At 44.9% G+C, this 16,963-nt stretch overlaps 1 protein-coding gene across 3 annotated transcripts in view; it reads left to right on the top strand.

Annotated features, from left to right (window-relative positions):
* Positions 1 to 5,467: 5,467 nt before the first annotated feature.
* Positions 5,468 to 16,963, top strand: part of MCOLN2 (mucolipin TRP cation channel 2) — a 42,357-nt gene continuing 30,861 nt past the window's right edge. Inside the window, exons 1-2 of one of the 3 annotated variants that reach the window (XM_024103825.3) lie at positions 5,468 to 6,357; positions 11,174 to 11,333. In XM_024103825.3, the coding sequence (XP_023959593.3) occupies positions 6,230 to 6,357; positions 11,174 to 11,333 (288 nt within the window). In that variant the 5' untranslated portion in view covers positions 5,468 to 6,229. Of the gene's footprint in view, positions 6,358 to 10,015; positions 10,169 to 11,173; positions 11,334 to 16,963 lie in introns of those variants that run through there. The other 2 variants (XM_008166613.4, XM_065554140.1) reach the window with 2 other exon arrangements.

Genomic DNA, 16,963 nt, shown 5'->3' with positions numbered 1-16,963 from the left:
TACATCTTAGCCTTAAAGGTGCTACAGGACGCTGTTGCTTTTTGCCTTTTATTACTTTTACTACTGAATTCTCCTTTTATTAGGAGAACCCAATTTCCCCTTTGCTATACCACTATTTGTATAACTATCACTTCATTTATTCATCTCTCCTCCAAATAGTCCCAATCTTTTCTTCAGTCACTCCCCCCCCCCCCCCCCCCCCACACACACACACCTTTTATGTCTTATCAGTTTAGGCCCTTGTCTCTAGACACACTTTTTTTTAAATGTCTCATCCTTTCTGAGAGAGGATGAATTGAAGACCCTCAGGTGAGGGCACATTATCTAATTACATAATGGCATAACAATATTCTCAATCCTGTTCTTTCTACACGCTAACATTGTTGCCTTGCTCCCCTTACAGCTAGGACAGAACTTTTACCATCTATACTCTGTAACAAGAGGCTTAATCAAACTCTGTAAAGCTATTCAGAATGAGCTAGTTTAATCCTATCCTCTTCCACCCTCCAGCTTGCTGGAGTAATCTGACACAATCTCACAGCTTCCAGCTCCCAACTGAAAAGTGGGAACAGCTCCGTAGGATAAACTCTGCAAAGTTTTGGTATGGAGGTGCTCTGTAGGCATCTTAAAATTCTGTAGCAGCTGCCTTAACCTCTTCTGTAAAATGCTCCACCTAAAAGTTATGAACACTTTATTCCAAAATAAAATAAATCCTGATTATCAATATTGCCTTTAAAGGAGGCACGGTTTATTAATCCTTATCCGAAGCCTTTAATGAAGCAGCGATTGCAGAAGGAGTGAGCTGGATGTTTTGGTTTACTTTGGAACCTCTTTAAGAGTTTTACCTACCACGCTCTTTGCCTCTATCCACAACTCAACTCTGTTTAAAATATGGAGGAGACAATAAACTTAATCCCATGCCTCTGGAAGAAGTGTGAAAATATTAAAAATTGAAGGGTTAGAGGCCAGAATCTTATAGGTATTTAAGTGCCTAAATCTTGTTGATTTCAATGTAAGTTAGGGAACTAAGTAGGTTTGAGGATCTGGCCCTGTATGTGCACTTCAAAATGTTCCCTTTAAAAAGCTGAGATATAAGCTTAGAGCCCTTCTGAAGTAGTTTTAAAAACTCTGAATTGAAAAGGAATGGGGGTGGGGGGGGGCTGCTCCTGGACCCATCAGAAAGGCCCATCTAGCCCCAAATTTGTTTCCTACTCTTTCCCCACCCTTGGCCTAAGTTTGTGTAATCAATATTTACTTATTTCTTGGTGGCTAGTCAACTTCAACCTGGACAAACCAAACTGAACTGGTCATTTCTTTTTCCTTTGAGGTATTTGTATAAGTTGTTTTGTGGTGTTTAGAACAGTGGTCTCCAAACTTTTTTGATCGCGCACCCCATCAGTAAAAATTTTTTGAGCATGCACCCCCTGACACGCCAGTTCTAGCGCCCAAATTGCCGAAGCAAAAAAAAAAAAAAGACGCTCAGCCTCCGGCCTGACAAAGGGGGGGGGGGAAGCGCTCCTCTGGCCATGCACCCCAAGGATCCTCTTGCGCACCCATTGGGGTGCGCGCACCACACTTTGGAGACCATTGGTTTAGAGTACTGTAATAGAAAACTATAATCAAACAAAAATTAATGGAGCTTGTACTGTTCCAGCTGCTGAAATCATTAAATACATTGTGAAATACTGTCTGCACTTTTTTCCTTTAAATTTTTGTCAAGATTTATCAAAAAACAACTTTAGGATAAGTAATGTTTAGATGTTCAAAAAGCTTTGGCCTGAACTTCTCCCACGGAAAGCATTAGGGACTTTGAAGTCCAGGGAGGAACATGGTCAGAACAATATTTAGAGTATTTTAATTGTACCAGTCTCAACCAGAAAGAGCTCTTCTGCCTGCTAAAACTAAGCTTGATGATACCTGCATTTTTTGGGGGTTTTGGACACATGTAGCATCTGCCTAAATCCTGCTTTAATCTGACAAAAATTTAAATAATAAAATGGTTTTTTACCTGTGAATTTTCTTTTTAGTATAACAAAGAGTTGGCCTTAGAATTCACAACTGTCAATAAGAAAAATGTCAAACCAAGTTCCAGAATTTGTGGTCCTGTTTTTCTTATTGGTTTAAAGAATGAGCCATTATACATTCAATTTAATAGAGGAAATAGCTCAAAAATGAGCTTCCATACGAGAGAAAATTATCACACTGTGAGCTTGCTGAGGCTAAACATTTAGATCATGGCAGAAGAGGGATTATACCTGAATTTGAATCCTGCTAATAACAATATGTTAAGCCCAACTGTTGTGCTTATTTAATATCAACAAAATGATAATGGAACCACAGAGTTATCCACAACTACCTGACAAAATTAACTATGACATATCACCATCTCCATTGAGTGAGAAGTCCTGTTAACTAACAGTTTTGCAAAGTCCTGTTTTAATGCAATCTTTATTCAGATGTTGTAGTAGAGTCTCAGACCCCCCTTCAGGGATGAGCACCCCACGGTGCTAGGCACTAGACCAGGGGTGGGCAAATTACAGCCCGTGGGCCGCTTTCAGCCCGCCTGCTGTTTTAATCCGGCCCTCGAGCTCCCGTTGGAGAGTGGGATCTGTGGCTTGCCCTGCTCCAGTTGGGGAATAGGGTCAGGAGCTGCTTCACGCGGCTCCCAGAAGCAGCGGCATGTCCCCCCTCCGGCTCCTAGGCATAGGGGCAGCCAGGGGCTCCCCTCACTGCCGCCGCTCCCATTAGCCAGGAATCCTGGCCAATGGGAACTGCAGGGGCCGTGCCTGCGGACTAGGCAGCATGCAGCAGAGCCGGCTGGCCGCGCCTCCGCATAGGAGGTGGAGGGTGGACATGCTGAGAGCTGCTTGAGGTAAGCGCTGGCCAGAGCCTGCACCCGAGATGCCCCACTCCTGATCCCCCTCCCACTCTCTGAACCTCTCGGTCCCAGTCTGGAGCACCCTTCTGAACCCCAAACCCCTCATCCTCAGCCCCACCTAAGAGCCTGCACCCCCAGCCGGAGCCCAACCCCAATTTCATGAGCATGCATGGCCTGCCATACAATTTCCATACCCAGATGTAGCCCTCGGGCCAAAAAGTTTGCCCACCCCTGCACTACACCAACACAGAACAAAACACGGCCCCTGCCCCGAAGAGATCGCAGTCCAGCTATTTGTCTTTGTTGAAGTATTAGCTCATGGGTTTCCCAGAAACCTGATTCCTGTCCACACACACATTTCTAGCTCAAAGTAAGTGGGTCTTTAAACTAGAGCTAGTTAGCCCAGCTCAACAGTAAAAAGTTAGGTTGACTTCGGGTTGCCAACTTTATAATCACACAAAACCGAACACCCTTACCCTGCCCCTAGGGTGACCAGACGGCCCGATAAAATTGGGACTGTTCCAATATTTAGGCATTTGTCCCACGTCCGGACCAATGTTTGGTCGGGACACAATTTGTCCTGATATGTCGCGGCACTCCGTTTTTTTGCTCTGCCGGCAACCACCCCCCCATGTGTCCCGATATTTTCTCATCTGGTCACCCTACCTGCCCTTTCTCTGAGGCCCCGTGCCCACTCCATCCATCGCTTGCTCTCCCCCACACTTACTTTCACCAGGGGGGTAAGGTATTGGGGTATGGAAGGGGGTGAGGGCTCCAGGGTGGGGCAAGAAATGAAAAATTTGGCGTGCAGGAGGGGGTTCAGGGTACAGGCTCTGGGAGAGAGTTTGGTTGCAGGAGGGGGCTCAGGGTTGGGGTGCAGGAGGGCGTGAGGGATGTGGGTTCCGGGAGGGGGCTAAGGAGCAGGCGGCACTTACCTTGGGCGGCTCCCAGAAGCAACTGGCGTGTCCCTCTGGCTCCTAGGCTCAGGGTCAGCTAAGTGGCTTCATGTGCTGCCCCTGTAATGCCGACAGACCCAGTCATCAGCGGGCGGGATCGAACCTCGGGCCTCTGGAGCTTAGTGCATGAGCCTCTACTGCATGAACTAAAAGCCATGTGGCTCTTAACTAAGGCTATAGAGCAGCAGTTCTCAAACTGGGTCAAGACCCCAAAGGGGGTCAACAACCCCATTTTAATGGTGTTGCCAGGGCTGAAGCTTAAGACTCAGCCCTACTGCCTGGGGACAAAGCCCAAGGGCTTCAGCCCTGGGTGGCAGAGCTCAGGCCTTGGCTTCAGCCCTGGGGAGTAGGGCTCTGGTTAGTCCCCCTTCCCCAGAGCTGAAGCCCTTGGGGTTTGTCTTTGGCCCCCTGGCCCGGGGCGGCGGGGCTCGGGCAGGCTCAGGTTCAGTCCCTCCTCCTGGGATCTTTTTTTGTTGTCAGAAGGGGGTCGCGGATCTGGCCTGGCGCCACTTACCTCGAGCCACTCCGGTGTGGGAGCGGTGCGCAGTGGGGCTAAGGCAGGCAGGGCCGGCTCCAGGCACCAGCCTGGCAAGCAGGTGCTTGGGGCGGCCGCTCTGGAGAGGGGCGGCTGGTCCAGCTATTAGGCGACAATTCAGCAGACGGTCCCTCACTCCCGCTCGGAGCAAAGGACCTCCTGCCGAACTGCCGCCACAGATTGCGATCGCGGCTTTTTTTTTTTTTTTTTTTTTTTTTTTTGCTGCTTGGGGCAGCCAAAACTCTGGAGCCGGGCCTGAAGGCAGGCTCCCTGTCCCTGTCCCCGCACTGCTCCCAGAAGTGGCCAGCATGTCCGGCAGTGGCTCCTGGGTACCCTCCCGGAAGCTCCCATTGGCTGCGGTTCCCTGTTCCTGGCCAATGGGATCTGTGGGGGGCGGTGCAGGGCCAGAGTAGGCAGGGAGCCTGCCTTAGCCCTGCTATGCCACGGAGCTGGCAATCCCACAGGCCAAATCGAAAGCCCTGATGGGCCGGATCTGGCCCATGGGCTGTAAGTTTGCCCTCCCTTGCTCTAATTGGTCTTGGTGCCACTAGATGGGATAGAACACCACACCTAGGAGGTGTGTGGGTTAACCCCTGTTTGCAGGCACCACCCCTGCTGCTCCGGTTCCTGGCCAATTGGAGCTGCGGAGTCGGTGTTTGTGGCAGGGGGAATGTGCGGAGATCCCCTGGCCTCCCCTGCGCCTAGGAGCTGCATATGCCGGCCACTTCCGGGAGCCATGGCAGGTAGGGAGCCTGCCTTAGCCCTGCTGTGCCGCCAACCGGACTTTCAGCAACTTATTAAAATCTCCCGGATCGCTTTCAATAGTCATTGGGAGATTGATGCCAATTCCGGTAGACTCCCGGTCAATCCAGAGAAGTTGGCAACCCTAGGCAGACCCAGCTATGTTGCTCAGGAGGGTGAAAAATCCACACCCCTGAGAGAAGTATTTAAGACCATCTACCCCTGGTCATGACAATGCTAGGTCAACAGAAAAAAGCTTCCCTCAATGTAGCTACCGCCTCTTAAGGAGGTGCTACAGCAGTACAGCTGCAACATTTGCTAGTGAAGACATAACCTTAGCCAGCTAGTGCCCCCCCTGGGGACAGAGCCAGTCTCCAGCTGCAGCCTGAGTTACCAATTGCTAATCCAATCGCTCCGTGTAATCGGGAGTGTTGGTTGGAGGTGTGGTTACTCCCTGTGCTCTTCCAGGGCACGCACTTAGCTTGGCTGCTGGGCCCGGCTTGCCACGTGCAAATGTTGTGACTGAAAGTTGGCGGCCCCAGGCTAGCGGGACTGGAACACTCTGGGTCCTGCCTGTTGCAGGGGAGCCAAGCCCTAGTAGCTCTGAGTGACTGATGTGCTAGTGAAGGCCAGCCCCTAGCGCTGCTAACAGGCGCGGATTTGCGCCCGTTCAAGGTGCAGCGCGGGGGTCTGGGGAAGGCGACCTGGGGATCGGAAATGAACACCCAGGCCGGGGCGCTGGGCGAGGCTGCCGCTCGCGGCGCAGGCAGCAGGTTTGAGGGGCAAGCAAGCAGCACGTGGGAAGCAACGGACTCCGGCAGCCGCTAACCGCGTCTCAGCCCTGCAGAGCGCTGCGAGCCCCAGCTCAAGGCTCCCGCTTTAAAACCAAGGCGCGCGCTCCTTGCCGCGGGGGGTGGGCGTCTGGGGGATTCTCCGGCTCCTCGGAAGCCCCGAGCGCTGCCGCTGCCAATGCCTAGGGCTGCAGGCGCCAGGCGCCTCCGCCCCGTTACTCTCCGTTCCGGACTCGCTTGGGGCGCCACGTGACCGCGGATCCGACTGCGGTGGCTTAGCTCGGCTGCCCCGGCTCGCCTGCTTCCCGCCCGCCTGCTCGGGAGCTGCATGGGTCCGGCGCCCCGCTGCGAGCGCGCCGCTCCGGGCAGCAGTGGCCACGGCGGGGCCCCGCGGCCGGCGTGCGCCATGGACCTGTCGGTGGGGTATGTGGCCAGGGGCCGGACGCTGGTGACCAGGTGAGCGGGCGGCTGGGGGCTACCTGGGAGCGTGGCGCTTCGGTGGCCACGGGTGGGCTGGGGATCAGGCGCGAGCTAGGCAGTTCTTCAGGGGGCTGGGGACCCGTCACCCCCTTGGCTGTCACTGAGGGGCACTTGGGGAGCCTCCCCGTCGCTCTTCCCATTGAAGCTGCCCAAGCGGAGTGACTTGACTTTTACATCAGTGAGAGTTCAGAGGTTTGGGTTTTAAAATCCCGCCTGCCCCCCAACAGTGCCTGCGACTTGGGGAGCAAACCTGAGCAGCCGATGTTATTGATCATAACGCTGCTCTCCAGTGCATGGGCAGGAGGGTCCCTTGCAATGTCCTAAGCTTTGCTGGCCCCAGCTGAGCATGATGCAACTAGTAAATGACACCCCGCCAAAAAGGAGGCGAAACAAGACTTTTAAATGCTCCTTAAAGCTTGTGCAGCTTTTAGGACGGAAAGTATTGCTAGTAATAGGGGTAAGGACATTTATTTGTTTAAAGTGGATTTTTTTGGGTGGTGGTAGATATATTTTACTTGACACTTGAAAGGACTCTGGGCCTGACTTTTCTCTCACTTGCGCTGATACGAGGCAGGAGTAGTTCCACTGAAGTCCATGGAGTTGGAACCAGCATAAGAACTATGTACAGAGAGATCAGAACCAAGCCCTCACTGTGCAGATGCCAAGGTTCCCCTGGAACTGGTTAGATGCTCTTACATTTCTCTGGGCACCCCAAGGCATTTGAAATTTGCTGAGGTGGAGGAGACAGAAAATTAGAGGCAATGCAAAGGGATTTTAATGGTCTAGGAATTGCATCTGAACAGCGGCAGCAACCACAACAACAAAAGCTTTCACCCAGTGTATTTTTAACCGTGTGTTATATTTCCTTCCTGAAACAATTTATTGTTTCTACTAAAGCAGCTCTGCCCATTGGGCCTGTTTCCTTCCACATACTGCATCCATCCATCCATGCTCATCCCCATTCCCCTCACCCATGGCAGTATTGCTGCAGGATTCAGCTCAAAGCAGCTTCTTGTGTGGGGCTGAGGAGAGGAGCCAGTGCTGGGGGTTGGCGGAAACCACTGTTTTTTCTAACACCAGAGCACAGAGTTGTCTCTTTCAGTGTAATGTTTTCAGTCATGAGATAGGTGGCCACCTCTGTTTGTGTTGCTAATGCACAACCATGGAGACCTTTGGATCCAGTAATTCCTCTTTCAGGAGGATGTTCATAGTAGTTCAGTTTATTGACTATTTATAGTCAAATGTACTGTGAGAGAGGATCAAAGCAAACTAATTAAAGAGTGACAATATATCTCGAAGCACTTCTGGTTTGTACTGCAGAAATTAAGATTGCAGTAAGCTTAGGCCCCATCTTCCTTAGGATTTGTTACACTGTCTTTAAAACTTCCAGTTAACTTTTTTTTTTTTTTTAATGTTAGAACATTCCTTGTGTTCATGCAACACCATTACAGACCCTATTACAATTGTGTCTGAAAACCAGGCTTGAATCCTGCCAAAGGCGGTCTCAGACTGCCACAGTTGATGCTGCAACAGCTCTGTCCACACTGACCTTGTCTACCCTGTAACATGTTATGTTCAAATAGCACTGAGAAAAGTTGAATTATTTGATAAAACATGACTATGACTGAGCGGTCTTCATAGATGAGGGCAAATAGTGACTAGCTGCATTTAATTACAATTAGCTGACATTGAACGTGGTTTACTCTGGGCTATGCTAACTGTCAGTCATGGACACTTCACCTCTGTGTGTGTCAATTTCTCTGTATAGCGCTTTGATATCTACTGATGAAAAGTGCTGTATAAGAGCTAGGTGTCATCACTATTATTATGGTTAGCATTCTGTAAGCTTATCTAAATTCTTCATAATTGTGTTTGAACATGATAAAATTTTGTAATGTAAACAAATCCATTTGTGCTAGATTGGCGTCTGTGGGGGGAGGGTGTATATGTTAGTTAAAGTCATTAAGCACAGAACTTCTTATCATGGCAGTACTTAATAACAAGAGGACAGTCATGTTGAAGCATAAGACTAAAAAAGAGGAGACATGCATTTTATTCCTGACTGACACAGAATTACCTGTGAGACTTTGGGCAAAATTTCTTTGTATCTAGATATATGACCTTGATTTTGGCTGTATTAAAATGCATGTTCAAATGAGACCACCTTAGCAAGCGATTGAGGCCAGTCTATATATCTGAGCTGTCCCCATCATTATTTACTACTCTATCAAGTTTTGTGTCATATACAGACTTCACCAGCAATGATTTAATGTTGTCTCCAAAATAATTGATAAAGACATTGGATAATATTGGGCCAAGAATAGGGATCCCTCTGGAACCCCACTAGAAGCACCCTCTTCCCTGATTTTTGCATAGTGCTAATTTTTTTTAATCAATCATCATGCAGGACTAAGTCAAATGCCTTACAGAAATCTGTTATGTCAACATGGCTACCTTTGTCAACCAAATTTGATCTTAAAAAAAAAAATGTAATTCTTTATTAATTGCATTCTGCATCTGTCTTTCCAATATTTTGCCTTTGTCAGTTCCCTTTTTAAATATTGGTATGAGATTAGTTTTTTCCAGTTCTCTGGAATTTCCTTACTCCTTCAACACTCATTAAAAAATTAACATTAATGGTTCAGAGAGCTCCTTGACCTATTCTTATAATTCTCTTGTGTGCTAGTTATCCAGTTGTGAAAATTTAAAAATATGCAATTATAACAGCTGCTGTGTAACATCCTCCTTAGCAAGTATTTTACTAACACTGTAAAATATTAATACTTCATCCTGCTTCTTTCAAAATACAGAATAGAAATGTGTATTGAATAGGTCTGCCTTTTCTTTATCATGATAGACAATTTTACCATCTTTATCTAGTATTGGACCAGTGCCATTGGTAGGATTTCATATGTTCCATAGGTTTCATATGTTTCAAAGACTTCCTTGTTATTTTCCTTAACCTTACAAACCAGCAGTTAGAAAATGCAGACAATGAATAAGGGAAGCTGATGGTATCAGTAAAAATCTGTGGCGATTAGGGCTAAGGATTATTGGATGGAAAGGGCTACAAAAGAGTGAAAGTGCTATTATTATTGTTTATTAATCAACTTGATGTTTTTTAGATAGGTGAACATAAAACAAAACGAAGAACCTCTCTCCAAATAGTATGTCCTGAGGTTTTAAAGAAATATTCATTTAAAAAAACCTTGTTGAGGTTTATAAAGCTCTTTTCAGTATCTTACTAGACACAGATTGCTGTCAAATGCCCAAAGGATGCAAACTGAAAAAACAATTTTGTTTTGCTAATTACGATATCTAAAAGCAATCTTTAAATGTTTCTGGTAACTTACACTAGGTATACATTTTTCAGGCAGAAATCTGTGTTTTCATGTTGATATCCCTTTAACCACTTCCTAACATGGTTAAAACTAGCCCAGCTTGGTGCCTTGTTTTTCTTAGGGAAACTTTAAAATTAGTTTTTCTGATTTCGCCCTCCCCCCTGATGTTTCTGAAGCTCTCTTAGCATCTTTATAATTCTACTGGACTGAACTCCTCACCTCTCCTTTTTTTTTAATTGTACCATAAAATCAGTCACTGTATAATAAACGTAACCTTTGGACTTCAGTGATAAAATCTGTTTTTACTTGCTTACCTGGGAGTGGTACTGTACTGCTCCTCCTAGACTTGAAAATTACTTCTACACTCTTGCTGTTTGAGAAGAGGGTTGGTGGTTTTGTGGGGGTATACTTCATGCAACATACAGTTCTGAATTCTATAACGTACTGTAAGTACACTATACATTGCATATAGACCAGATCAAATGAAGATCAGATATGAATGCATGTTTGAAAACTTTAAATATGTATTTTTCAAGTGTCAACCAAGACTGGGAAATTGCTATCCTAATATATAACTTTGGATATTGGATATATTTTTCTGAAAGTCTAACGGGAGCAAGAGAACATGTTACTTTTTTGTACTTACAAATGAAATTGTCTTTAATTAGAAAAAATTTACAAGTTGAGTTCAGATCTTTAAGACTTAAACAGGAAGTCAGCACTTGCTGCATTTGAAATAAAGGTGAGGAAGTGTGAGAAGAGAAGGGGAAAGAAAAGTTTCTTACTTTTTCACTCTACATCAGTTTCTACAAGTGAATTGAATGTGCTACTATATATGACACCAAAGAATGTGTACATCTTGTTTGTTTATATTTAAAACATGATGTTTTGGTGTGTTTGGAGATGTTTGGTTTTATAGTGAATTTAGTGCTTGTAAAAAGTGCCCAACTGATGGGCCCTTAAACTAAAAATATACTTATGCACAGGAAGTGAAAGTGCAGGTTTTCCCACGCTGCTTTGTCAGTGTGCTTCAAAGCCTAGACCTTTGGTCTCTGAGTACTTTTCTATAGGGGTTTAAAGGTTAAAGGAAGGTTGTGGTTTATATAAACAAAATGCTTCAAAATGTTTAGATTTAATGAATAGATTTAAAAAAAAACCATTTACTAACCTGTATAATGAATATAAAATCACTTTATTGGGCGGAGGTATTTTGGAGAATAGTCATTTAAATGCTGTGTTGAGATGTGCAGTTGGGATAGCATAGTGTGATGAAATAGGTTTGGTAACTACACTGTAATAGGAGAATGTCTCTTCAATTTTACTATTAAAAACTTCATTCCAGTTTGTATAGACCTCTAAGTCAAACAGATCTGTGAGATGAATCTGTAATGTATGTAAAGTGTCTGCCAAGACATTCTGTGGGTTTCTAATTAACATATTATTTATGGCAGACGTATGATGGCTCAACCAGATTCAGATCTAGAAGAGGATGCTCTAAAGAAGGATTTGAAGTTTTACTTCATGAACCCATGTGAAAAATACAGAGCCAGACGTCAAATCCCATGGAAACTAGGTTTGCAGATTCTAAAGATAGTTATGGTTACCACACAGGTAAAATATATATATATTTATGTTCTTACAAAAACATGTAGGTGGAGCAACAAATCAATGGTCTTGGAGTATTGCTTCCTTTGGTTACTCTTTTAACTATCTAAACTTCCTTCCTGGAAAAAAAGTCCAAGATCAGAGGTGAGGAAAGAACACTCTTAAAGGAGTAGGAGTGGATGTGGTGGGAAGAAACAATAATATAAACTAAACTCCTAATGTTCTTTGGTCACCACCTTGGTGCTAACTGGAGCAATTTCAATGAGGGGTTAACTGAAATAGTAGGTCAGATACTGCCAAAGACATTTGTTTCAAAACAATCTTTTCCCTCTAAATCAAGCACCTCATTGTGGATCATATGGTTCTGAATTGTTTGGCTTCATTGGCAGTGCTGTGGCATGCTCTTTGCACCTTCTGCTCTTCACTGCACATAACCCCCACATCTCCTGAGGCCAATGTATTGGTATTGTCACCAGAGTTCGAATCCAGCAACTGTAGAGCCTGCATTATTAATGTAACCAACAACTCTGAATGTTTGGTTTGTATTTGCAAATGCTCTTCTGATTGGCAAGAGCAGATTGTTGACTAGGCAGTTAATCACTTGGGGAGAGTGGCTCAGGATTTTGATTAGACAGTGCATTAATTTGTGCATAAATCAGTGATTTGTTTTGATCTCTAAAATGCAGGAATCTCAAGTGTGAGATTTAACAAAGTGGCATTAAATATATAGCTCTGAAATACAGTAACTCCTCACTTAACGTCCTCCCGCTTAATGTTGTTTCAAAGTTATGTTGTTGCTCAATTAGGGAAATGCTCGTTTAAAGTTGTGCAATGCTCCCTTATAATGTTGTTTGACTGCCTGCTCTGTCCACTGCTTGCTCTTCCACAGAATCTTACAGCGACTTTACAAGGGAGCATTGTACAAGTTCCTCTTCTCCGCCGCCCCTCCCAGCGCTTCCCCGTGCTTGGGACTTTCTGGAAGGGAAGGGGAGGAGCTGGGAAGCGCTGTGTCTCCACTCCCCCCTCTTCCCTCCCTCCCTCCGAGAAAGTCCTAAGCATGAAGTGCTGGGAGGGAGGGGGAGGAGTGGGGAAGCGTCGCGTCTCTGCTCCTGCCCCTCCCTCCCAGAAAGTCCTAAGGCACTTAGGACTTTCTGGGGTGGGGGGGAAGGACCGGGGATGTGACGTGTTCCGGAGAGGAGGTGGAGTGGGGGTGGAAAGAGGTGGGCCTGGAGTGGAGCGGGGGGTGGTAAGAGTTGGGCCCGGAGCATCTCCCGGTGCCTGTTCTTCTCCGGGGAAGCTGCTGCTGCGAAGGTGCTTCCTAGCGTCCTTGCCTGCAGTGGGCTGTGCCTGTGTGAGGTAAGCCAGGGGCACTTCCCAGCCACAGTACAGTACTGTACAATATATAATGCCTTTTGTCTGCCCCCCAAAAATGTCCTTGGAACCTAACCTCCAGCAAATACATTAAATCTTATGGGAAAATTGGATTCGTTTAACATCATTTCACTTAAAGTTGAATTTTTCAGGAACATAACTACAACGTTAAGCGAGGAGTTACTGTATACACTGAGCTTCAGGGGTCAATGTCTGAAATTAACAGACTTGCCAGAATCAAGCAACACCTTCAGATATTACCTCTGGCTAATATCCTCCAGACCCCTTCTAGCCAGAGAGGGTGATCTCAGCCTTTCTTAAAAAAATAAATTCTCCACCATTGCGAACATCAGTGCAGGAGTAGCAGCGGAGGGAGCACTAATGTAGACAGAGCTCCGGGCAATGATTGGTATTCTAACTATGCTGTCTAGACAAGACAGACTAAAATGACACTGGCAACTGAAGTCCTGTATACACTAGTGCTCCCGCAATTGCTAGTGGAGCTCTGCTGCTGTTGAGAGCAGTGGGCGGGACTTCTTTGCGTGAGGTGGCGTGGAGAAGACTAGTATGGGCACAGCCATGATGATACCAATTCCACCAGGGTTTTTTCAGAATATTATCAGAAGCTAAGAGGTAATATTGTCTTGCTTGATTCTACGGAGCTGTTAGTCAAAGCCTTTTCCCATTGTCCAGGTCAGGGAGACACCGGTTATTACACTACCTTCTAGCTCTTATACACAGGGGTTTAATCATGAGTGGAATGAGGCAACACACAGCTTTAAAGCCCATCCTAATCCATCCCATACCCTTCACCATCACTCAAAGTCCATCCTAACCCACAAGCATTAGTGCCTGTGCTGGTGATTAAACTTCTGGATTGCCATGCTTGCTGTCCTAGTCTGTCCTCTGCTTGGTCTCTGTGTTAGGCCTGACTCTCCTGGGGCGGAAGAGATGCAGTGCTGATTTGCTTTCTGAGGCCACTGCCAATTCAGGTACCTGGGCTTTTTTTGGCACCTTTTAGCGGTGCAGTGAAGTGGCTGTAGGGTGACCAGATGTCCCGATTTTTATAGGGACAGTCCCGATTTTTGGGTCTTTTTCTTATATAGGGTCCTATTACCCCCCCCAAACCTTGTCCTGATTTTTCACATTTGCTGTCTGGTCACCCTAAAGTGGCTGTCACTTCTGGTCCATGTTCAGCAGCTGATTGGGTAGCCAGGATGAGGAAGCAACAGAATCACTGAAGGGAAGTACATTGCTACTTAAAGAGGGCAGTCTTGCACACTTGTAGCGGGCATATGGGCAGGTCCTAATGAGCATGCTTGAGTTTTGGAATGAGGCCAAGCTCCCTAGGGGTGACTTTGGTGTACTTTATGCTTATTCTTACAAGAGTATCCCTGTCACTAGCTGTCTGACTCTGAGAAACCACTGAGTTTCAGTATGTTAAGCCGGTTAATTGGAGTGACTCCTTCCATATGGTAAGATGAAGGCAATTTGTCCTTTCTCTGCTGGATTGCAGAAGTGACTTTTGTCCAAGTATCAGTATATTTTAGTGCAAAGTGGTGTTAGGGCCCCCTAAGGATTCCACATGCCCCCAAATCAAGACTGACAGCCTTTTTTTTCCCTTTTTCTTTTCTTCCTTACAGTACTTGGGGGAAAGGCTCTAATTTACTGATATTAGCTAGAAATTGCCATGAATTCATTCATAGAACTTACGTTAACAGCTTTGCAATCCAAAGAGCATCTAAGTAGAACTCCTGCTAAATCCCCTGAAGAATCTTGCAAACTTCTTGGCCAGAATTCAACACTTGTTCTAAAGGTTGTGTGGATATAACCAGGCACCGATGACCTGGAATCCCCTGTTCTGGTCATCCTGCCACATTACATAAATAGTTCACTGTGAATAGCATTGCTTTGTGCACTCATTTAGCCCAGAGCTAACTAGTTACCATCTAGGAGAGACAAGAAAGTACTCACTGGAGGGGAAAAAATAGATTTTATTTTTCTATTTAAAGAGAGCCTGTCAGACAGTAAATTCAGATTTCATATACTGTTAATGCTGGGAACAAGAATAGGGGCTTGCTTACCTTTTAGTGGGGATTTCTTTGTACTTTCCCTCTCCTCCCTCGTTCAGTTGGTTTCTTGTAGATCTTGAAAAATTATACATGGCCTAGCCAAAGAACTAAACCTTTTAATCAGAGGCTGAGATGAAAACTAGGGAGGAAGAGACAATGCTCTGGTGGGACTCTGGGTCCCTTACACCCTTGCTGTGGGGTTTGGGGAGAGTGCTAGGATTCCTATCACTTGGGATCTCTGTTCAGAGGGTCCATTTATGTATTGGCCTTTGACTTATGGAAGGGATATGGGGAATCTCTGCTAGTCTACATAAATCTCCATGAACAACTTCAGCCCCTGCCTCTGCTGCTAATTATAGCTTCTCCAAGCAGCACCTTTATGCAATTAACTTCATTTTTGTCACTTTCAATGGTGCCCATGGGGTTCTGAATAGTTTTGTTTCATTCTGGTGCAGTGCTTAGCAGCAGACAAATGAGAGATGTCTGCAGGCTCAGGAAGACAGCCTCCTTAATGCAGTTCTGTCTTCAGGCTAGTACTCTTTTTCTTCAGTGAAAGGTTAGATTATGCAGAAACAGCTGGGTCCAAACACTTCATATTTGCCACTAACAAGTAAGAGAGTTTATTTTTCAAGCTCTGGGTTCCTTCCTGTGCTCTCTCCTTTTTCTGCTCTTCCACTGTGAGATTCCAATTACCTTACACTGTTCTTCTTTCATGCCAAAATATATGTGAAGTAAACCACTTACATTTTTCTCATGAAAATTGTTTTTAAAAGGGGTGTTAGTGTGATGATAGGAAACTGGCTCAGTAAAAATAGCAAGTTTTTCATCAATAGCTCTGTCCCCATGTGTATTCAGATTCTTATTGCATTACAGACAAAAACAATTTTTTAAATACTGTTATCTATAAAAGCTCTGCATTGCTATGGATTAGTGGACTGGATTCTATTTTGTGTCCTGCATCATCAACAAAACTGTCAGCTAAATTCTAATTACAGAAACCTTATTACTGATGATGTAAGTGACAGAACACATCTTGACATTCAGATCTCAGGGTGAGTTAGAAAAAACTAAGTAGATTTCATAAGGAAGTGTTTGTGCGATAAACTTGAAACCACATTGTTATTTGTTGTCAACTTGATTTACTATAATTGTACTTTTAATCATCAAAGCTCTTCAAATTCAAAGTGATTTCTTAGATTTGAATGACTTATCTCCTACTCAGGGAGGGCATGAGGTGAATGAATTGCTTTTGCATTTTCCACAGAAAGCTCTTAGCTTTTCCGATTCAAATAGTTTCAAGCGCTTGCACTATGAATACATTACTGTGTATGTAGTTAAAAGAAGTGAAAATGCATCTCCTGGGCTGTACTCGATAATGATTATGCATTAAGTGGCTAAGCTCCAAAATAAAGTAGTAGGAGTTTCAGTATTTCATGGCATGCATGTCAGTGAAGTAAACGGTATTTTTCCTTCCCTTGTTTTCAGCTTGCATCAGCTTATGCAAAGTGGGATTTTGTTTTCTAGGCTTTGGCAAAAGAGACCCTTTACTATTCTTTTGTGATCTTATATATTGTAATCAGGGCTGTCAATTAATCGCAGTTAACTCATTAGCAGTATTTTGTGTTGTAATTGAAATCAAAGTGTATATAATTTTTTATTACAAATTATTATTGCACTGTAAAAATGATAGAAATAGTATTTTTTTCAGTTCACCTCATACAAGTACTGTAGTGCAATTTCTTTGTCATGAAAGTGCAACTTACAAATGTAGGGTTTTTTGTCTTGTTTTGTTACACAACTGCACTCAAAAACAAAACAATGTAAAACTTCAGAGCCTACAAGTCCACTCAGTCCTACTTCTTGTTCTGCCAATCCATAAGGCAAACAAGTCTGTTTACATTTACAGGAGATAATTCCACCCTCTTCTTATTTACAATGTCAACAGAAAGTGAGAACAGGCATTTTGCATGACACTTTTGTAGCCGGCATTGCAAGGTATTTATGTGCCAGATACACTAAACATTCGTATGCCCCTTCATGTGTCAGCCACCATTCCAGCGGACATGCTTCCATGCTGATGATGCTTGTTAAAAATTAATGCGTTAATTACATTTGTGACTGAACTTGTTGGGGGAGAATTGTATGTCCCTTGCTCTGTTTTACCTGCATTCTGCCATATATTTCATGTTATAG

This window comes from Chrysemys picta, chromosome 8 (genome assembly GCF_011386835.1).
Source record: "Chrysemys picta bellii isolate R12L10 chromosome 8, ASM1138683v2, whole genome shotgun sequence".
NCBI classification, from domain to species: domain Eukaryota; kingdom Metazoa; phylum Chordata; order Testudines; family Emydidae; genus Chrysemys; species Chrysemys picta.
This window is presented reverse-complemented; position numbering and strand designations above follow the sequence as displayed.